General features: G+C 41.4%; 2 protein-coding genes across 3 annotated transcripts; one reads left to right on the top strand and one right to left on the bottom strand.

Annotated features, from left to right (window-relative positions):
• Nucleotides 1-289: 289 nt before the first annotated feature.
• On the bottom strand, nucleotides 290-19,552 carry RB195_009040 (uncharacterized protein; the record flags this gene model as incomplete). Of its 2 annotated transcripts, none has more annotated exons than XM_064195851.1 (17): nucleotides 290-525; nucleotides 664-755; nucleotides 820-961; nucleotides 1,450-1,531; nucleotides 1,613-1,741; nucleotides 1,797-1,922; nucleotides 1,983-2,089; nucleotides 4,954-5,069; nucleotides 5,148-5,237; nucleotides 5,310-5,398; nucleotides 7,993-8,077; nucleotides 9,906-9,985; nucleotides 10,052-10,181; nucleotides 11,925-11,996; nucleotides 14,759-14,895; nucleotides 19,345-19,458; nucleotides 19,517-19,552. In XM_064195851.1, the coding sequence occupies 17 exons, from the start codon at nucleotides 19,550-19,552 to the stop codon at nucleotides 290-292; spliced, it is 1,863 nt and encodes a 620-aa protein (XP_064046996.1). The 2 variants fall into 2 exon arrangements, with proteins under 2 accessions (XP_064046996.1, XP_064046997.1); XM_064195852.1 differs by having other exon boundaries at nucleotides 19,517-19,525.
• A 1,066-nt stretch (nucleotides 19,553-20,618) lies between these two features.
• Nucleotides 20,619-21,262, top strand: RB195_009039 (uncharacterized protein; the record flags this gene model as incomplete). Its single annotated transcript, XM_064195850.1, has 2 exons — nucleotides 20,619-20,725; nucleotides 20,974-21,262. 2 exons carry the CDS (start codon nucleotides 20,619-20,621, stop codon nucleotides 21,260-21,262), a joined length of 396 nt encoding a protein of 131 aa, XP_064046995.1.
• Between the last annotated feature and the right edge of the window lie 1,735 nt (nucleotides 21,263-22,997).

Here is a 22,997-nt window from a genome sequence, read left to right as displayed (position 1 = left end):
AGTTGGAACAGGTGCACCGCTAAAATACCTGTTTGATGGGAGGTCACCTGCTTTTCCGGAAAACCACATAAAAAATCTAAAATCTTGCTTTCGCTTAAGATTAAATTGTTTCTGTGAAGTTCACGAAAGTTTCAGGATCTTATCAGCCTTCTGTGAACATTCGTGTCAACCGCTCCGAGTGTTATGGTCTTCAAGTGTTGACAACCAAAATGACGAACGAGTTAGAAGCGTTGAACGTTCGTATACCTCGCAATTGAAACCGAACAAAAATATTTATTACTCCGATATTTTACATAGCTACCATATCGCCTGTTGAGGTAGCTCCTGATATACCTGATGTACCTCCTTCTGACGTTCCACCAGTCGTGCCTCCTTCCGTAGACGTTCCTCCAGTCATGCCTTCCGTGCCTCCTGAGGTGGAAGTAGCTCCTGTTGTTCCCATCGTAGTACCGCCTGTGGTGCCCATTGTAGTGCCTCCAGTAGTTCCTCCTGCTGTTGTAGTGCCAATTGTAGACAAGCCTCCTACTGTAATATTTAATCTTTTGATATACATATGAATATATACATACATATATAATTGAGGATTTCTTCTGGATGTCAGAGACAAACAAACATTTGAGTTAAGAAAACAAAAATTTTGAAGAAGAACGAGAATTTGTAGACCTCCACTTGTAGTGGTTCCGAATTGACTTCCCGTAACTCCACCAGTAATACCTGATGCATCACAACCATAGCGCTTGTACATTCCACGATACCTATAACATTAGAGTAACGATATCACTGTAAACACTATTTGATTCTAGGACAAAAATGTTCTACCAATCTCCGTAGATGGTACGACGACCAAAATACATTAAGGCGCCTCCGGGTATTAATGCAATACAGGCACCAATGAAAAACCCATAAAACACAGCCCAAATCAGCCATCCTGTTCGAGCTCTTCTAATTGATTGGCCAATACCTAAGGATTGAATCGCTTATGGTTAAGATGTTGATAAAAAAAAAACAAGGGAACATTGATGATAACCGATCAAAATAAAGCTAGCTGATCCTTATTAATTTATACTTTGTATTTGGAAGTATTTATTGAAAGTAAAGTGAATACTTTCCCAAAGAGACTGCCTCTTGAAGATTGCTTAAGATGTTCAAGAAATGAACGACGAAAAAAGTCATTAGTGAGATTCAGCTTTGCGCACAATTATCTTCTCGTGGCTGGGGCGAAAACTCATTCACAGTTTCGTCATCTCTTGTTTCATAGGCAAGAAAGCTGATCAAACTTGCTATGTCAACAACTAAACACTTATGTAGGCGTGTTGCAAAATACTTGATCAATGTCCCCTAATCTCCTAATTGTAAATAAAATACAGTGCAGTTACTGGGCTGTCTTCTGACAACTAGAAACATTTTCTGTTCAGCAATCTCTCATTCTTACACTTTTTAAAATATTACCTGCTCCGATAAGGTCTCCAATACCTCGTGATGAGGTTGTTGTTACAACTGCAACGGCAGATATATTAGGTGTCGCTTTTTCCTTAATAAGCACAATTCCAATAAGTACAAGGAGGGTTTGCCCATGTAAAGTTCAACAGAAAATAAAACTCTACATGCTCACCGTTTCCACTGTAGGCAATGGACTTCGTGTAGGAGCGGGCGAATAAGTGACAAAACCACCTTTACCAGTTGATACACCATCGATTGATTTCGTTCTGTCTATTTGATAAACTATTCCATTATTTTCACCCTAAATATTTACGCTTCAACGGAACAGATGTGCTTCAGCATTTTTTAAAATCTACAAGATGCATTATCCCGTATTTCTTAACAAGGCAGTTGTGATGAGAAAAATACAAGACAATATGACCGTCATGATTGACATTAACGGAAGATGCTACGCGTTCTCTTCCAACAGACCATATCGAGAACTGAATCAGCATATTTGTTGTTTTACAAAAACAAAGCACGTTGAACGGTGTTTTGCCTACCCTTTCACCATCAAAATCAAAACCTATTTGAGTGGGACGTTTCTTATACATTTCATTTCTTGGGCCGGGTTTAGTGCTCTTCACCAGTCTTATAGTGGCTCCATTCACTGAAGAAAGCAATGAATTAGTTGAAAGTTTGATCAAATTAATTCACGGAAATTTGATCATGTTTTAAGAAATGTTGTCAGGTAACAAATAGTAAACTATAATTGATCGATTATTTCATTGAAACTGACTGATGAGGCAACTTTTACACTGACATTAAATAGCTTTTCTACGAACGCAGTTCTTTAAAACCTTTATTTGCTGGAGATGGGGCTTGAATTGAAAATGGCGAAACACGCATACATATACCATTATATCGTAATTAAAAGAAAAATAGTTAGCCATTTTCTCAAGTTTCCCAAGGAAAATACGCTACTTTTCATTTTAATTCGAAAAAAAAAGTGAGAAGTCGCTGCGAGCTGCGATCAATCATGAGATCTGGTACAGCTCCGGACCAGATTTTATATCTCCAGACATTCTTCAGGCTGCTGACCATCCGCTTCATGCAATTCTAGCGACGCTCATGAAGTCTTATCTTCAGAACGTTACAATGGTGACCGAGATTACCTTTGAAACTACCGTCCAATATGCTTGCTGAGCGTCTTACACAAAGTGTTCGCTAGGATCACCCTCATGCGTATATCTGGATGGAGCCCAAACTCAAGGACAGGTTGAATTCTTTCAGCGTTTCAACTGCAAGTCTTTGCCTTGTCGTGTTTGCAGGGAATATCACCTGCCCCTTGTCCTAACTTTCGTCCACCATGAGAAAGCCTTCAACGGAGAAACGAATGAAACGAAAGAAAAGGAGCGGAGAAAGGAATGCTGTACTGTCAGTGCTGGCTGTGCTCATTACCGTTGGAAAAAGGATGCGACAAGGTAATGCTACATATGTCGCTGGTGCTTTTTACGGCTGCATTACGGTGGATAATAAAATCGCTGGCTCAGGAGAAAAGAGTACACATGTTGATAAAAAATTCCCCTCAAAGATAGTAGAGCGGAGGAATGCAACTTGAAGGTTCCTCAGTCGTGGAAAGGAATGCAGTACTGTCAGTGCTTACTGCGCTCTTTACCTTTGGAAAGAGGGTGCGACAAGGTAATGCTACATAGATGCTTCGGGAGCAGCCGCTTACGCATCTTCATCGAGCTTCTTGAAGCCTCTTCATGCGTATACCTCAAACCTTCCATGAATATGTAGGATGACTTGAAGAAAGAACGAATAGAAGGATGAAAGCAGCAGGAGCAGCATTCGCATCCGTTACGGAAGCTACAGACCAACTCATGGACCTAGAGCTCCGCATTCATCTGTTCGACTCGAATGTTTATCTAGCGCTCCATTACGCAGAGAAGACGTGGGTGGAGACCGCTGCCACTTTTAGGAAGTTACTTACTAGTCGGAAAGCCCTTGAGAGATCTTTTTGAAAGCTTAAAGGGCGCGCGCAACGCCTAGGCGGTCTCTGCACTTTTCTGCAGCTCCTGCTTCAGAAAAGTGCCCGTCTTTGCGACCCAAAATGGACGATAAATGAACTTGAAGAACGCTAGTGTGGATAACAAGAGAAGCTTAACACCTTCAAGGAAGGCCTACGGGATAGGTTTTGGTGCGCGGCTGACCAACTGAAAACTTAGCTGGATATGAAGCTCGCAGACATCTTGGATGATGGGTGGGTGGGAAAGCAAGAGCTGGAAAGAATACCGGGATCCAGATTTTCAATGGAACCCGCGATTTGGGGACCCTTCGCACTCGCAGAGAAACAACGCACATTTTGAGTGACCGAGACCTACGTGCTCACGTGATCCACTCGACGGTGCTTCTGGCGCCCTCTTACACTGCAAAGATGTAGCCACCGACACCACATCCAAGAAATCTCTCACCGCCTAAGGAGGATTTGAAAGATATTTTGGTGTTTAGCGCACACAATTTGTAGCCGACTTTCGCAGCCCCGAGCAGAGACAAATGTCTTATCATCGCGATGAAGCGCGACCAAAAGATAAGCATGGACGTGTGAGAATAATCGACGAAAGATGAACTAAAAGGAAACTAAAGTGGATCCCAGGAGATACAAAACTAGAAAACTGTTGAGAAAGACTGGTAACACCAGTGAGATCGGCTGGTGATACCTCACCTGGTTGCGGCTCAAGAGCTTCGTCGACGACGTTCACGACAACTTAGAATACCCTAGGTCATGATTACAATCTTCCATCTGAATATCAAAGCGCCGCTCACAACTAGAAATAACTTCAAAGTAAAGGTAAACCTGTCCCAGTTTTCAGGTCTCAAACTGTGATCATGTCTCACGAATTTCTGGCCCTCTTTACGAAAATTCCACCGTAGTTAATCGGTGTTTCAATTGAAACCGCTAAGTGTTTTGGGATCATACATAATTTATCTCGGCCAGTCCACTATGTAACAGCTGAACAAGCAGGAAATAGCGAAACAACTATCGTATTTTTCTTGCAATTTTGTGGAAGTTCAAAAATGTTTAATAATTGTATTAGTTCTGTCCCTATGATTGAGATTCATCAACAAAAAAACAGAAGACTCTAATACTATTCAAACAAAGTTGGAATATTAGTGCATTTTTTCCACTTCACTCAATCATTTAGTTCTCAGGATTTGTGACACATTACTATTTCAAAGCTTAATGAAAGGTAGAAGGTATAAAATGCCGTTGTGCCCCGAATTTGTTCACTCGAAAGTTTCTATACTTTTTTCTCACGTGGCCCATGTCTAGGCGTTTGGAACCCTATCTTTGTTCAGAACAGGGAAATGGTAGAGAAATAATCTGCTGAAATTATAAATGAACCGATCAAAACGTCGTGTTTTGTGATGTGATGTTTTATACATTTATCTCTCTGGAGTGCTTTTCAGGTGTTGAGTGTACTTTTGAAGACTGAATAACGTATGTATAGTGAGAGAAACAGAACGTACTGGCTCCAGGCATAACGACAAAGCCATTTCTGACGTAAACATTGACCATATCGGCGTCACGGCAGAAGAACTTCTCTTTGATTGACCCTTGTTGGCCAGCTATGCAGACCTTAAACCTAGAAACAGTCTGTTATTATCGTTATTATATTATTAGTTTTCTATTTGAGGCGTTTTCAGAACTTTAGGAAACAAACCAATCACAAACAGCTGCATCAACGAAGATTTTCGCGTAGAAGGGAGTATTCGGATTCATCTTGAAGAAGAACAGCTGACCTTCATCACATCTTAATTCTTTACAATTTAGCACAATCAGCATTTTTGCAAGAAAACGAAACAAATAAACTTTTGAAACTTACTCAGCGTAGCATCGAATACTTTTTATTACGTTCTTTCCTAGTTGAAAAGGCTCTCCCAAAAAGATCGTGTTACCGCCTTTGTAGAGTCTCTGCAGAACTTATCACAAGTAATTGGATAACCATAGGAATACAATTGAAGCATCTACTTTTATAGAAGCACAAATGTCCGACTTTATGACGCAAGTTCCCACGAACAGTTTCGGCCAGAGCGGCATGAAGGCATCACCCCACAAATCTGATATGGTATGAATATTTGATGGACAAACTCTATACGGGATCGTAGAGTGCGGAATCAGTGGTGGTTTCGCTCATCTCTCCCCAATCGTAGCAAAAAAAAATAGTGTGAAAGACTTCGTTTTTCACAACGATTTCAGTTGCTTGTACATGTACCGCATATCGTTGGGCAACGGTCGAAAGCCAGTGAGTTCTTCTCGACTGTCTATTTGAGTGAAACCTATGAATAGGTTGCTGAGGAGACCGAACATATGCATAGAAGAACATTCTAACGTTCCGCTTAGAAACTAAAGCGGTTATCACGTCGTTTACTAAGACGATCGCAAAGAGGTAAGCGAAAACATCCCTGATCCGCAATCCACAACTCCATCTCTTTCTGCCGTAGATTCCCTCACTACGTCAAATGCGTGGTATGCTGCCTTTAGAGCTTTGTAGTTAAACGGGCCTCTTGCAGCACGCAATGAGATGTTGCTAACGGACACTGATCTGCATTGTATATCACACAGGAAGGCAACGTATATCACACATAGAGACTTTGAAATAGGGTGTATGATATAATTTGCGGGACAATATTAAACGAGAGGACGGAATAACGTATTCAACGGTGCTGTGGTGAGCAGAGATGAGGAATTTGACAAGGCAAGGAAAGGGTGGAACATTTATAATCGTGTTTCACTTTTGCATCTTATAGAATTATACGGAACTTGACGTTTAACAATATAACTGGATGGTGCCGATCACGGATATGAGTAGTTCGTTGAAGATACCTTTCAGCAACGATCGTTTCCATCAATTTTTCGCACTTTCTTTGCAAACCTCTTATATGAAAATGAATTAGGCGAAAACTGTGGAAATAGTTGTTTGCGGATATCGGGATATCACGAAAAGCGCATTCATGCAACTATTGACGTCATTGATATTCATCCTTTTTTCGCTGTATGGACAGTGGAACTGTGCCAGCAAGTGTTCCTTTTTAATACAGTTTCACAATTTGACCTTGTCATCCCACAAAATATGACTTAGTAAACAGTTTACTCAAAGACAACGTCAGAAAAGCAGACCACAACAGCGCTCATCTTCATAACCATAAGAGCGCGATGTCAAAGGCATCACCTCACAAATCTGAGGTGGTACGGATTTCAGGTGGAGTATTCGTATACAGCATAATAGATTATGAGAGGAGGGTGATTCCGTCCATTTCTTGCTAATTGGCGTAAAAAAACGGCCCGAAAGACGCGACGTGTGCACACGGCCTGGCGCGCTCAAATCGAACTTGTTGTAGAAAATAGCGCGCCGGAACGCTCGAAGCCATATCTTCCGAGCCAATTTTTACGGCAATCAGGAAGAAATGGACGGAGTTACACTTCTCTCCATAATCTACGGTCCCGTATACGAATACTCAACCTGAAATCCGTACCACCTCAGATTCGTGGGGTCATGCCTTTAACGAACCATCGTTTGTGACGGTTGCGCCGCTAATAGTAAGTAATAAAGGATGCGTAAAGTGGGATCCAGCGCATTTTCGAGCATGTCGCGATCACGCCTCGGCAGAGCAATTGACGATGATCTGTATCATGAAATCCAGCGTGCTTGCTACCTGAATAGCTAACTCTGGGCACCTACCTCTGATCATAAGCTGCATCTCCAGGTAACCATAAAATTTACGAGCTACAAAATTGTTTTGGAAAAGCAGAAATATCCGAGATTGAGTGGGATTTTCTGACCAAATTTTGAGGGGGAATCTTGTAATCTTATCCAGAGATGCAGCGTATGACCAGAGATAGGAACGCAGAGTAGTGGTAGTAGCTATTTAGGTAGTAGTGACGGTGGATTTCACCAGGATACGGACCATCGCCAATTGCTCTGCCGAGGCGTGATACGGCGGCATGCTCGAAAATGCGCCGGGACCCTCTTTATACGTGTAGGCAGTAACGTTGTAGAAAATAGTGCGCCAGAACGCTCGAAGAAGTATCTTCCGTTCTGTTTATTACGGCAATTAGGAAGAAATGAGCGGAATCGCCACCCTCTCCATAATCTACAACCCCGTATACGAATACTCCACCTCCGTATCCGTACCACCTCAGATTCGTGAAGTAATGCCTTCAAGCAAGACGTCATGCTTTGTGAAATATGGAACAGCAACGAGTAGATTAATTCTGCGTTTTTGCTAAGGATCTTGATGGTAGGGCAGACCTATGCTCAAGGATGATACTACTGTATGAACATGCAAGCATGTCACGCATTAGACCAACCGCCGATTAATTCAAGTTATTATTGAGAATTTCTTCCACATCGGTCGAATTATCAACATTCTCAAAGATTATGCAAACAGCTCTATCACATTTTGAAAATGTGCGGACGACCGTGCAGTCAATGCCTCAAGAGACTAGGGAGTGACCTGCATACTTCCAAGGTCACCAGATTAGCTAATAAAATACATGGAACTCACTCGCGGATGATGGAATGCAGGCTGAAGGTAGAAGCCCGGATATTTTTTCATCATCTGCCTAATGCCCGGAGGTTTGTTAAGAAATCTGAATTCAAATTCTTTTGCATACAAAACAAATAAAAGATTCTGGATAATTAAAGGTACTGCCCAGCAAAGGCACCATAAAGTTGTAAGTTGGTTACAAAGGTCTTTCGCGTAGTTCTAATATTTTCTCGCCATAACTACATTTATCTCAGCGTTTCTACTGAATCATAAAATTCTACTAAAATTCTACCTATTAACGCACACTAAACTTCGTGTTTCCTTTTCAAAAAAAAAAATGTTTGTCTTAAGCTTAGTGATTAGGTAGTGGCTATCAATTACCAGATCCAGAATTAAGAAGAATGAGGTTACTTTCACCGTAATACTTTGAAAGGTTGCAAGTCTATGAGATGCAGAACAAATTTTTAAGTGGTGTGGAAACGAATAATGAAACGAAAATCTTGAGATATGTAATTTTATTAAGCAGTCAAATGTAAAGTCTAGTTTGCGACGAGACATCAAAACTAGAGCGATTTTTCATAGTTGAGTTTTCTACACCAACAGGTAGGCGTTCGAATATGTATTAAAAGAATCGTGGTTAAAGCAGCCATTTCATCTTTAATTCCAGGAATTCGAAACGTTTCACGTGCAGATTGGAGAGCTACAGAATACTCCAAACAGTGAACCTCTTCCACGTTTTCAGCAGAAAAGTATGTATAGTGAATAAGGAGTTAACTGCAGAAACGTCTTTGATCAGATTTATTCATTAATTTAAAAAAAAATAATTTTTATCGAACGGAGTTTATGATTAACTATCAATTACTATTGAATGATGGAACTCAGATGTAACATTAAAGGCATCACCCTATTAATCTGAAGAGGAATACTCCATCTGAAATCTGTACCTCCTATATTTCAGATGGAGTATTCGTATACGGGAAAGTAGATTACGGAGTGGGGAGTGATTCCGTCCATTTCTTCCCAAATGCCGTAAAAAACGGCCCGGAAGATGCGGCGCGTGCAGAAGGCTGGCGCGCTGCAATCGAACTCGTTCTAGAAAATAGCGTGCCCGAATCGCTCGAAGCCGTATCTTCCAGGCCGTTTCTTACGGTAATTAGGAAGAAATGGACGGAATCAGCTTTCTCTCCATAATCTACGATCCCGTATATGAATACTCCACTTAAAATCTGTACCACCTCAGATTCGTGGGGTGATGCCTTTAATCTATAGTTGTAGGGAACTCTTGTCTTGATAGCTTCCTGGGAATATCCTCATTAAAAGAATTTAATTTTTACAGTGAATCATATTTTAAACATTTGGGTGCATTTCAGCATTCCATGTGTTAAATTCCTTTTAGCACAAAGAGAACAAAACTTGGCATGAAAGAGTGAACCGTTGTTGACGCTTTCTTGGTAGGTTTCCGCCTGATATCGCTTTTTTCTTTTTTTTACGTATCTAAGCATTAACCCCCATTTTGATAAACTTGAATTCTTATTCCCGTCTATTGCGAGATTTTTAGGAGAAAGACTTTTACGATGCGTCAGAAAAATAGTTTGAAATATTCTAAGTTTTGTTGGGAAGGCATACCTACATTACTACACTATTCTTCCTACATTGCTGGAATCGTTCTATTTTTATTTTCATCACATTATTATTAGTGTATCAGATATAGGTGGTTTGAATAAAATAAGCATCAAATTAAATTTAGAACGGTGCTGTGAATTGATGATCTCTGTTTGATTCTTTTGAGCAGGTTAGCATGTTATTTAAAAATTAATACAAATTCATTGCTGAAGTCTACGAACAGGTGGTGGTAGTCCATATTTCAAAGTTTGCAAGGAAAGAAGAGGTTTGGTACCGTGCTGTGGAATCATCAAGTGAATTATTGTTACCTGTGTCGCATGGTATGTGGGAAATTCAATTTTAAGTTGCATCCTGGGTCAACGTTGAAGACGATCTCTCCTTTTTTAACCTCAAATACGATCATCACACGTCATACTTATTCCGTTTTCTACTATTTGTGCTATTGATGACAAACCTCAAGATTGGCGGCTGCATGGTCGGCGACTCCTGAATCAGCGACCAATTTTCTCGCATAAGGAAACCAAAGTTTTATGCTTTCATGTTCGCACATTTCGTTTCCTTTTCCGGGTTTACATATGACCACCCTAAACATATTGATAGCACTGTAATAATGAACGTATTCGGTGGATTACCCACTTTTTTTACACACGCATATTCTTTACAATTCCATAGTTCCTTAATCATACATTAACGATCACCGGTCGATGTATTCACCATAATTGTCTGTGACAGTATCACATCTTTACGGAAAGGTTAACCAGATGCTGGGCGACTGAGACTCAGAAAATAACTTAACAGCGAAGTTGAGGTTCTAGTGAAAGAATTGAGCAGGTTCTGCACCGGGGAATGCTTAAGATCCCAGAAAAAGAAAAGGAAAAAAAGGTCTGATGTGGAATTGGTTGGATTGGGGAGAGTTTCCCACTGGTAATTTCCTTAAAGGCATCACCCCACGAATCTGAGGTGGTACGAATTTCAGGTGGAGTATTCGTATAAATTGGGTGTAAATTGGGTGTAACCTACAGGTTGTTTGTATATTTGTTTTTACAACCCGGCCTATCGTCAAATCTGATGCCCAACCTATCGCCAAATCTGGATTACTTGTGGATCAAAACTATTAGGATCACATTATCATTGTTACAAACTACTTTTTGCTTTATGTATAACGAACAGCAACAAAAATTCCTTTCCTTCTACCTTTAATTTTATAATTGTCAAGTTGAAAGAATCGAGGTATTAGATAAGAGCGTTTGGTACAATAGCGAAAGAAGACGACTCACTGAGGATGCCTTCATGAGCTGAGATTTAAGTTGAAAAGGGAGAGCAGTGAGGTTACCAGCGCAGTGCAGTGGGATGTTGCGCCGTTTTTGGAATCTCACTAGTGCACAGCAAAGCAGCATCGAACATTGAACAATACCCAGTCATACCTTAGACTGAGATGAGCTCGAAATACTATCAGTGATCTATTGTTCGGATTATTTGAAAGAAAAAGATCCTTAATCAGAACACTACTATTCCCAGGTGATTTGTTTAGTTCATTCTGAGTCATTACTGTATCAACGAGATGAGGTGCACGTCAGGAAGGGAAGCCCGACGGGAATATCACTTAGTTGATGCGATCGGTGAAGAACCTGCATTCTGTATTGGTTAATCATTGGTTGGATAGTTATTGAAGAAATACTGCCCGACTTCCTATACGAGCCTACTTTTTCAATGCTGGCAAACATATCAACTAATGCCATTACTTTTGTTAAGTCACACAAGTTATTTTTGTTCCATTTGAGGAAGTTCATTCGCCTTTGTAAGAGGAAAATACCTCTTGCCAAAGTCGTACTAATACAACAAGCAAAGAATTTGTCATTGCTATCGGACGCAGTAGGGAAGGTGTAGTGTAGCGGTTAGAGGTTCCGCTCCCGATCGACCAGAGGTTCGAATCCGCCCTAGTGCTCACAAACCCTTCCATCCCTCCAGGTCGAAACTAAACTGGCACCAGACTTGTCTGGGAGGATAAAAACACTGATTTAACACATCGGCTAGCCATCCCAAGTCGTTGTAAGTCGCAAGTCACATTCGTGAACCTCAAACGATTCTGAACTGAAGTGAACGTGGGGGCGCGTCCCAAGCGGATTGATTAACGCCAGACATTTTAAGCACTCTTTATCGGTACAGTATTCAATTGCCCAGTTATCCCTTTATATGTTTTTTCCCGCTCAGTTGCGCATATAACATATTTTTTTCAGTCAGAAGCGCTCTGTAGACCCGTGACCGTAACTGCCATTTTCGCTTGAGTGAATTTCTATTATTTTGAAAATCATTTGATGGAAGAGAACCTGATACAGAATTCTGCTTCTAACTGATCATCTGCTTGTATTTCAACGATGTCGTTGTATTCTGGCATGCACCTGAAAATATTATTAAATTAGTACTCATTAGACAATTTGAGGACGTGCTACGAGCATATCACTTAGTAGGATTTTACAACTCATAGATAAACTCGAAAAAGCAGAACCAGAAGCTCATTCCAGAAAGAGGGCAAAGGACCACGCCGCAGCATTTACTTACTTCGATAGAATTATTCGCCGACATACATTATAGCTGGCATGGAATTCCGCAGAAGACAGAAGGAAAATAGAAGTAAGATAAGAATTTCTGGTTATCTCGTTGTGGATTTTATCTCCTTCTTTCGCAGAGGCGGGTATGTGCTAAGAGTCATACCTGTTAGTGCAAAAAAAAAATCCATTTTTTTAACATTTAGAACTGCTCAAATTTTTACAAAACCCTTTTGAGATTCCTTTTATTCCCTTCGCGTTTGTGTTCCAGAATCCTCAACGTCAAAAAATGGCATGGGTGACAAAACTTTTTTTTGCCAAACAAACACGCGGTCGAAGTAACGTGGATATCCATAGACTGGAAAATCCGTAGCGATTTCAAATTTCAAGACGAGCGATTGTGAAAATTCAGAAAATTACTGGATAATCAGTTCCACAAAATCTCATTATCTTTTTGGAAGAATCCGAAAAACCCTTCAGGAAATGCAGCACCGAAGGCTAATTCCGACGAAAACTTCAAACACTGAAAAACACCATAATGTTGACAACAAGCTTAGCATATTCGATGTGGTCAAAACCGAGAGCTTCTAAACGAGCCTCGAGAAGCACAACGTAGAAATCAGCAGTGTTTTGCAGCGCTCGTTCGGCCAGTAAGTTAGTTCAGTACAAGGATGAGAAACAGCCGCGGTAACACTTGGCACATTCAATATCAAGGTGAGCAAAGATGGCTTGCAGATTGACCGCTGGTCGAATTTGTCCTCAATTCCACGATCCTCTATATTCTAAAAGGAAAATTAGTCCAGAAAAGCAATCATAGTCTTTCTGGAGGAAAGACATTTGACATTCACTCGTGAGATTCCCTCAACATCGTGTTACAATTATTTGATTTACTTTGCTTAAAGGCATCACCCCACCAATCTGAGGTGGTACGTATTTCGGGTAGAGTATTCGTATACGGGATCGTAGATTATGAAGAGAAAGGTGAATCCGTCCATTTCTTCCTAATTGCCGTAACAAACGGCCCGGAAGATGCTGCGCCGCACAAGCCTGGCGCGCTCCAGTCGAACTCCCTGTAGAAAATAGTGCGCCAAAACGGCTGAAGCCGTATCTTCCGGCCCGTTTTTTTTACGGCAATTAGGAAGAAATGGACGAAATCACCCCTCTCTTTAATCTACGATCCCGTATACGAATACTCCACCTGAAATCCGTACCATCTCAGATTCGTGGAGTGATGCCTTTAATTGGCAGGCTGATATCCAGATATTACACAGATGGCCATGTGTTGATACCGAAGGAAATCAGATTGATCTATGCGATGCCCGCAACAGGTATTGCAGAGCCCTATGTCCACTGAGTATACGTAAGATTGAAGAGGGAACGTTTGTTCAGCTACCCTTAATGAATAGCATAAAATCGGAGGCGTTTGAACTGTTTGGGTATAAGTCAGATGAATAGGGCAACTACAGGAATCGCCGCGATCCACCGTCTCATAGTTAATATCCATGAAAAACGAAATCACTATCGCTCCATTGGTAATCAGCGACATCTGAGTAAGCTGCAAACACAAATGGAGAAGCCGACTATCGCTTAGAACCACGAACGAACAAAGAAAATGATGGGATGGTAGGATTGTACTGCTATAATTGCCGTTGGAAGATGTGTCGCTTATCTTAGTAAGTATTTATCTTCAGTACATGTTTAGCAAAGAATTGTCGACGTTCAGTTGTTTCTCTTCATGAGAAAATTGCTACGTGGACAGGTGTTCTTCTTCTTATTCTTCTTGAAATCTTATAGAACCTTATGTATATTCTTTATTTTAGATTGTCCACCGATACGTGAATCTGGATCGCATTCGTTAGGGCTCCAGATCTACACTTTAGAGACTCCACATTTCTGGGCAAGGCGAAATTCTAGCGATAGAAGAAAATATTACATCAGTTTTCGGTTGTGAAAGGACAAATTTGTCAATTCTCCCCAAAATATCGCCTCCGATCAAAACATAGATTGCATTTATTATCAACAAAATCAAGCATGCGTTAGGATTTTCCCAGCAATGGTCGTAAGAGGAGCACTGGAGCAAGAAGGGACGGAGGAGGCGTGAAGGGTGTTCGTCGCTAAAATTACCTGCAAGCCGCCAGTTAAAGCTGTATATTTATCTATACTCATCTATATTTGTTTTAGTCAATTTCTCATCATATTATATTATTTTTGTAGCAACTAATTCACTGATTTGTTTTGAAATTTTATTTATTATATTTGATTTTCAATTTCTGCGTGAATGACTATGCTGAAGGGAGTGAGAGGAAAGAAGGAAGAAGGGGTGGGCTGCAGTCGCATCTGAAAGGAACGTGTCTCCTATACTATACGCTATAGGCTATTAGGCTATAAAACAGTGTAGGGTAAAATTCTAGGGAACAGTCTCTAAGTTCTCGTTTTTCTTTGAACTGTTCCTGCATCATTCCGCAGTATAACAACGATGCCATGTTTATGTGATGTTTTCAAATTGCACAATTAAAGGAAAAAGGGCGACGGTATACATAATCACTTAAAGCATTCGTCGTTGTGAGTATGATAATACCGCTGTATGATACTAGAAAAGAATTAAAATTTCGTACCTCGCTCGTGCATCCATTCTGGGACCAACTTCGACACTGCTTCCGCACACCATTGGATAAATTGTTGAAAAGAAAGAATCGAATTTGTTAAAAGAAGGCACTTCTTTGGATTGCACAAGCACGGCCGGTACTCCCACCTGGAACAGAGTGTAAAGTAATTATAATTAAATTGTTGCCACATTAATCAGTAATAAAGCAATATAAGCAGTTTAACCCATTCCCACAACACAGCGGACAGTTGGTGGACAAAAGAAAAACAAAGTTCTTTTAAGACGCTGTATCTCAACATCATCCGACCTTTTTCCACGCGGCAAAAAAGTGTCCGACGACTGACGATTCCAATCAGAAAAATTTCGGAGAAACAACTTGCACTGTAAATTCCAGGAGGGATATAGTACTGGACCCCAACGGTGAAGTAATTCAAAAAGGGAAACATTATAGAGGAAATAATCAGCCCTAGACCTCAGAACTACTAATGAAGTCGTCGTTCACGAAATAACTGCAGATTCAGAGGGATCACTTCAACCCGCAGCTGAACTGAGAAGTGCTATCAGCAGCTGACTTTGATGTTGTCCAGCGACTAATATACGCGATTAGCGCGGAGTCATCGACCTATTTAGGACTTCGGACTACATCCAGATGTTAACCACAACTCTGATTTTGACTGCATTCATCGGTCCTGTTTTCTCAGACTTACACTGATGTAACGCTAGGAATATCCATTCATTTTGTTCATAACATGAATCGACTAACAGCTGCTGCAATACTAACGTCAACGCTACTACTCTGTGTGAATTAAAAGCTCGAGCTAATACTAAGGGCTCTGGCATACCTATAGCCGTTCAGTTCCAGTGTTGATGACATTGCGTGAGGGGTAGCCCCCTATTGACCTAGTCATGTCGTCTAGGCACCATCAAGACGTCTCTTAATCGACCACGATGTTGTTATAAGAACGGAAAGCAACATGAAACTTGATAACGACGTTGACTTTGGGTCAAAGTTAACTGTAGTCTATAGATAATATCCATGAACTGACGAACTAGAAAACATAGAAGACTTCTCATGATCTCCAGTGGGGATTAGGGTGGACTCGCGGATAAGCGTTCTGCATTTCTCCCGAAAACAATAGTAGTTGAAGGCATCACCTCACAAACTTGGGGTGCCTTTAAAATCAGCTAAACTCCGTGTTCTGTTCTGTTCTAAGATCATCAATTTTTAAAGGATTAGTCAAGTCTGAGGTATTCATAAATCTTGCAAATGGATGCACATAACGGTTGTGGTGGCACTGGTGGTTAGTTTGAAGGCATCACCCCACGAATCTGAGATGGTGAGGATTTCAGGTGGAATATTCGTAAACAGGGTCGTAGATTATGTAGAGAAGGATGATTCCGCCCCTTTCTTCCTAATTGCCGCAGAAAGCGGCCAGGAAGATATGACTTCGAGCGTTTCGGCGCGCTATTTTCTACAACGAGTCCGATTGGAGCGTGCCGCATATTCCGGGCCGTTTTTTTTGCGGCAATTAAGAAGAAATGGACGGAATCACTCTCCTTTCCATAATCTACGCATAGGAACTCTCCACCTGAAATCCGTACCACCCCAGATTCGTGGGGTGATGCCTTTGAGATAAGCAATGATAGGCATAGCAGCAGAGGCGCCACACGTCCTATTTCACATTGAACTCGTTGGCCAAATGTTTGCTGTCGTCTCCCTTCGCCACGTACTTAAACTAAAATTCTACACATCCGCTACCCGCTCTACTATGGTAACAATCGAAAACTTAGCCAGGACCTTATACGGTGATTTCGAAGATCAATCGCGTGGGAAAAAATTACTTGAAAGTCTGCACAGCTAGATTTCGGCGAAGATATACCACGTCAAGAAATCTCAGGCAGAACTGGATGTGGTATGGCAGTCGATGATACACGAAAAAAAAATCACTATCTTCTGCTGCCATAAAAGTCGTTTTAGCTTCTCTACTTACATCTTGGAGAGATCAACAGACTCCCTTGTTCATCCCAAATAGTCTCTCGGATCCGAGCTGAAAAAGGCCACCTGGACAAGAGGGAAAGCTCGAAGCTGAGGCAATGCAGAAATACCTGAAGGCATTCGGCATCGAGAGGCAGATCACGCGACACGTGAGCTTTTGCAGAGAATGGAACAGAGACGAACGGAATTCAGTTGAGCTCTTAGGTCGAGAAGGTTAAATAGAGCTATATTCATGATTAAAACACTTCGGGAAGACGCGAATAAATGTGTATTTCCTCTCGTCAACAAAGTGAGGTAGGCCAAGAGGTGGAACACGTAGTAAAATTTTATCTTTAAAAAAAGAAAGCTGCCGCTTTTATTTTTTCTAATATTTACTAATGCTGGGGTTTGCCTATGTGCTGTCTACGTTCCAAATAACATTTTTTCTTTCTCTTTTTTTCAGGTAAATTTTCATTAGCTTGTTTGCTGTTGCTTGTATGTTATATCACTTTAACCTTTTCCCATAACTCCATCGCAAGTCATATCACTTTAACCCTTTCCCATAACTCTATCCCAAGTCAAGTCAAGTCCACGTTGCAACGAGGGTAAAATACGTTCACAGACATTCCTTATGTTAACCCTCAGGCGCATCAGAGGCCTTAGATGAGTTGGAGATAAACTCTATACATTCATAGACTGACGAAATGAAGGCGCGCACATTGATATGTGAGCGGTGAAATCAGTTGAGAAATCAACTTTTTGCGAAATCGTGTGAAATAAACATTAAGTTCTCTTAGTCCCCCACTCGTATGAGCGCAACGAGTAGCTTCGTTGGGTTAACTGAAACACCTGTCTCTCGGATTTATGTGTGGAGACAGAGGGTGTTTTCCTGTCTATAAAGACTGGTTGAGAAAAAACTTCTGATCAAAATTCTCCTTCATTTTAAACACTCATATTTGTAATTACAGAGCTTTTCAAATCTTTTACAGCTTTTCAAATTCCGTTTCCCAAAATTGTGCAGGTGCGATTGAGTGAGCGAGCCTTCGCTTCGAGTTAGTTGATAGTTGAATTCGTTTTTGAAAAGGTGATGGAGCAGGGTACGGAGCAGAAGGAAAAAACACCAGCTTAGTTTCGCACTTCTCATCCGTGTCCGGCAATCTTCTAATAGTTCAGTTTCGCATCATGAGGACAAGAGTTGTCGTGAAGTAGATAGACAATGTCGCACATCTGGCTAATAGACCCGGCCAGCTACTAAAGCTGAGTAGCATACACTTTAGCATGGACTCTTTTAAGGAGACTCACAGGACAGCTCTCGAGGTTCCGCGTATGGTTGACCTGCTGAACTCAATTCTCGCCCCCAGTAACAAGTTTCCTATGTGGTGGAAAGACAACGTTCTTAGATTCACCGATCATTAACGGTTTGTCTTACTCACGTAGTTCGTGTAGTATCCATCTTGAAACAGTAAAGATCGTGAAGATAGTTGACGATGGGTTTCTGATTGCACCAATTTTTTCAAGCAATATTTCTACATACCGTAAGTGCTGATACCGGCGAACAGTGGATTCTCCACTTGAACGCAGCTCAGACGGTGGCTAACTGTGGCCTTGTAGAAACCCATAGTAGACTTGTGCTGTACATCCAGTGCACAACCAACTGGAATTGTGGACGAGTTTGGTTATTTAGGTTGGTTGCTAAAACATTGGGCTGCTAAAGAACAAGGGCAGCTAAGAGACATATTCAGCAGAATGCGCTAAGGTCAGTTCTGCATTCAACTCCTTAGCGATGTTCACGTGGACGACCTCCATCACAAACGAAGTGAAGCTGCGAGTCTATCTATATGCAATTTGCTCTCTCCTGATGTAGAAATTGGACTTTGGCAGGGCCGTAAACGGTCAACGGTGTGCCATAACGAAGAACTTAGCTTAGAACTGGATGTGGTGCACTGTAGATGACGCGAAGAATACATCGACATCCTGCATCACCCTCTAAAGCAGTCGCAAAAAACCGTCTTCGCTTTCTTGATCAGATTTTAAGAATACCATAGTGTAGCGCAGGCGGTTAGAGGTTGCGCTGCTTGCTTGATCGATCGGAGGTTCAAATCCGCTGTAGTTCTTCCAGGGTCGATAACTCCGGGGTCGATAACTTGGTACCACACCTGTCTGGAAGGATACAAACACTAACTTGATCATTGGCTGTAATTTATTCCAGCGTTCATTTGCTATTTTTGGTGTCGTAAGCGTCCCCGTTTGTCAGTCCACGTGTATAACAACACACCTCATCTCATGACGACGATGTCATAACGATGTCCGACTTGGGTGCGTTAGGATTTACGCTTGTGGATACTTGCTGGTGACTATATTTCCTTGTGGGAAGAATATTACGACTGTCCATAATTACTAATGCAGAGCATTAGTAATCTAACTTAGTCGGGTCAACTAGGATTTGATCAGACATTTGAGCTGTGGTAACATATCTGCACACTAGTGCCTTCAACAGTCATGCGAGAGACACGAAGAGACAACATATTACTGAGTTGCAAAATTTCTAACATCCATTTCATTTTGCTCATAAACTTTATCTTATTGATGCTAACACTGACTAACAACGGTAAGCTACTCACTTCGAGTTCTGCTGGCGGAATTTCGACATCCTTTCTTTCTTCCGCTTTGGTATCTTTTCCAGGTGGTTTGTCAGAAGGAGGTGGAGGTGGGTCCTGACCGATCACTCCATCCGTCTGCAACACATCTTGCTTTTCGTCAGAACTGTCCTGAGAAAAACTGACCCTCACTGACCAGTAGCATAGAAAATAGGAGCAATACCAAACGCATTTTGTCAAACCAGGTAACTAGGCAGAAAGATGGAAAAATGGCCCACCAACCTCATTTCTACGCTTATATACGCATGGTACGGTAACCAGCCTTCTTATCATTACGTCAACAAAACTAAAAAAAATCTTTGACGTGCATGAAAAATTGATGGTGAATATTGCTTCAAAGCTATGCCCACTGCAATTATTGCATCGAAAAAATGGTGGACACTGTATTAGTAATTGTCATATATTATAGGGGAATAACGTTGCTTTGTCTCTTTATTCTTTTTCTTGACCTCCGTCATCCCTCTAGAATCTCTAAGTATTCCGACACTGAATTTTTGAATGACAAGTTTTGAGAATGGCCCTAAAAAACAGTGAAAAGGATGTTAGGAACAGTTGATTGAGATATGCGCCGCAGTCGTTGCTTGGAAAAGAGGTATTTGATTGCAAGTTTTTACAGAACGCACAAACATGCAACTATATGTTAAGAATTTTTGCATTGTTGCGAATTCCCATTGCTGCAAGCTCCTGATTATACTTAACTGTAGAATTTTTTTTAAAATATAAAGTCTGAACTTCCGGCCAAAGCCGGACTTCGTACTTCTTATGGTGTTTGCTTCGCTGCCCTTCTCTGACTAATGAAAATTAACAGTAGTGACATTTTTAGTAAATTAGATTTGTGTTATTTAAACAAGCCTTTCTTTCTCTTTTTCAATAAAAAATAAAGGTGAAAGATTCCGTAGGTTTTTTTCTAGACTGGTCAGCTCCACATTTGGAAAATATTTAAAATTTAGTTCCAAACCCTCCTCCGATACCAATGTAATATGGGTGCGAGTTGAGAGCATTTCTCAAGTATACGTTTTGCTCCTGAGTTCCCGCAAAAACTGTCGACCATTGTCCTGCCGACATCGTCTTAATGCCATCAGGGTGACCTTTGACCCTCAAGTACGCCGACGATGTTGTTATATTCGTGGAATAGCAGTGGAAACTGGAAAACTTCAACATTTTGTCTACCTTCGAACTCGTCGATGAGTTCTTTTGCCTGGGGTGTACGCTGAAAAACCACGGCAGCTACGAGAAAGATGTTCGGCAAAAATGCGATAAGGCCGTTTCTGCCTCTTGCACTTTACCCAACAGCCTGTGTTCGACCCCATCATCATGTTCTAAACGCAATTCGCCTCATCATGAGGTATGGATCGGAGACTTAGGCAGTAGCGTCTACAGTGATGAAGATGCTCGATTACGGATTACACGGAAAGGAGGCTGCTTAGACGGCTGCTCAGCTACTTTTGGCCTAGAGTATGCCACAATGAAGATCTTCACGACAAAATGGGTGTAGTGTACCGACGGATGACACGTGGAAGAAATCAGCATTTTGCACGGACATCGGAAGCGGCTGCAGGAAATCGTCTCCGCTTCTTTTTTTCATATACTAAGGAGACCAGGGGATCGCCTTGTTCAACCAGTTCTGAGGAGTTTGGCGGGTTCTGACTGGAAGAGGCCACCTGGCCAAAAACAGAATCTCTGGACTGAAGTGATGAAAGAGGACCTGAGCACACTCGGGTTGGATAGGCAGTTCAGGCGAGACGTAAGGTGTCGCAGGATATCGAATGGCGAGGAAAGGATTGATTCTGTACAAATTCTCGCAGAAGATCGTGAAGGTTGGGCAGAGCTATGTTCAAAGACGGCACACCTTGGCGAAGGTGCTGGTAATCGCGTCGGGTGATAACATCAGCCCCCGATTAAGTCAAGTAACTAATGGTTGTGATCGTCAGGTAATCATCAGTTAAGTAGAGTCAGAGGGTATGAGGGTGCTGGAATGTGAAACAGTGTTGCCGATTATTTCGGCCAACACGTAAAATCGTTGTGGTAGCGAAAGTTCAGCAATGGGTAGAACTCGGTCGTTCACGTCTCTTGTCCGACGGTTGTCGTTGCTACACATTCTGCCGCATGATGTCATTTATATGCCTGCCCACTCAGTTTTATTTATTCTACAAATGCAGCAGTGCCTCTTCTCTCGTTTCTTGCCTGCTTCAAACGGATTTTATTACCCTGATACACTTGATGAAGTGTTTGATGACGTTGGTCTGTTGACCTCTTTTTTTCAGGTTTCTACACTATGGATGAAAGGAGGAAAAACGATTACATCTCTGTCGCGTTCTCTAGAGTCTGGAAAAAGAAAGAGAACCACCCTATTTCTAATCCCTCATCGCTTCATAATATACGATTCAAGAGGAAGATAACTCGTGGAGACGTCACAGAAGCAGACGGCCTTAACACTCACACTAAGAGCGATGTTTAGAGAGAGTCATATGTTGAGTGTATTGCTAAAAGTAAAATGTGAGAATGCCTTTTTTTAGTCACTCATTTGAAATTGTCTTCTCCGAGAAGCGAAGCAGCTTCCTCGAAAACTAAGCGAGTTCTATTTGCATTTCCTTGTATTCGAAACACTAGCTCACAGTAACATGGTATAAGAAAGTATGATCATGAGGTAGTAAAATCTCTGTTTAAAACTTTGGAGATGGCAAAAACACCAGAAAATTAGGGAGCTAATACAGTCACTTGCAAGTCTCGTAGGCAGATTAGCAAGAAGTACACATAAACTCTTAGACGCCTTCCCAAGTAGTGGTAAGAACTTTACATGATTTGACGTAGCACCCTTAGCTTTATCAGAAACTAGAGTATTCGGGAAACTCAGAGGAAACTATTAAATTAGCAAAAAAAAAACAATTGAGACTTCTCTTAGTATGACAACAATGAAGAAGGTTATTTATGCACGAGTACTTTCTAGAAATTATATTCTCACGTAAGAAGATTTTAAAGCAACTTTAAAGCAGGAATTTAGAAGCACATTTCGAAGTATTGGACTAGGTTTTCGTAGTACTACTCAGCAGCTAATATAGAATACAAAAGTGAAATGACATAAACGCCATCATCATCCTGATAAAGCTAGCGGTGATACATCAAATCATGTGAACCTCTAACTACTACTTGGGTAGGCGTCTGCATGCGTGCATCCAGACTCTGGAGAAAGGATCCGGCAAACAGGGTGAGGGTAACCACCCTATTAGCCGGATCCTTTCTCAGGTGTGTGAGTTGGCATACGGATGTGTACATTAGGGTACATGAGCTTGTCACAGCAGCAAAGCGGTTCGCAATGTCTCATTTACTTTACAACAAAACCTACTTTACAACGTCTAGAAATAATGCGCGGTACAGGTCCCTTTGATCCCTATTTCTAGTGTAGTCGCACCAATTCTGAGGTTTCCCTACCTGAGCACTCTGGTCCCAAAGAGCAGAGGGATACGACTCTTTTATCATTTTCTTGCGCCGACGCACTTTACTAACGCCGTTGGACCCGTCTTCCTGCTTTCTGGAATTTCGTTTCACTCCAAAACATCATGATCATCCTATATAATAACATGTTTATTCTGGCACGTGTGTGTGCGTCAGTGACGAAA

This window comes from Necator americanus, chromosome III (assembly GCF_031761385.1).
Source record: "Necator americanus strain Aroian chromosome III, whole genome shotgun sequence".
NCBI lineage: Eukaryota > Metazoa > Nematoda > Chromadorea > Rhabditida > Ancylostomatidae > Necator > Necator americanus.
The sequence above is the reverse complement of the archived record's forward strand: the minus strand, read 5'-3'. Positions and strand labels throughout refer to the sequence as shown.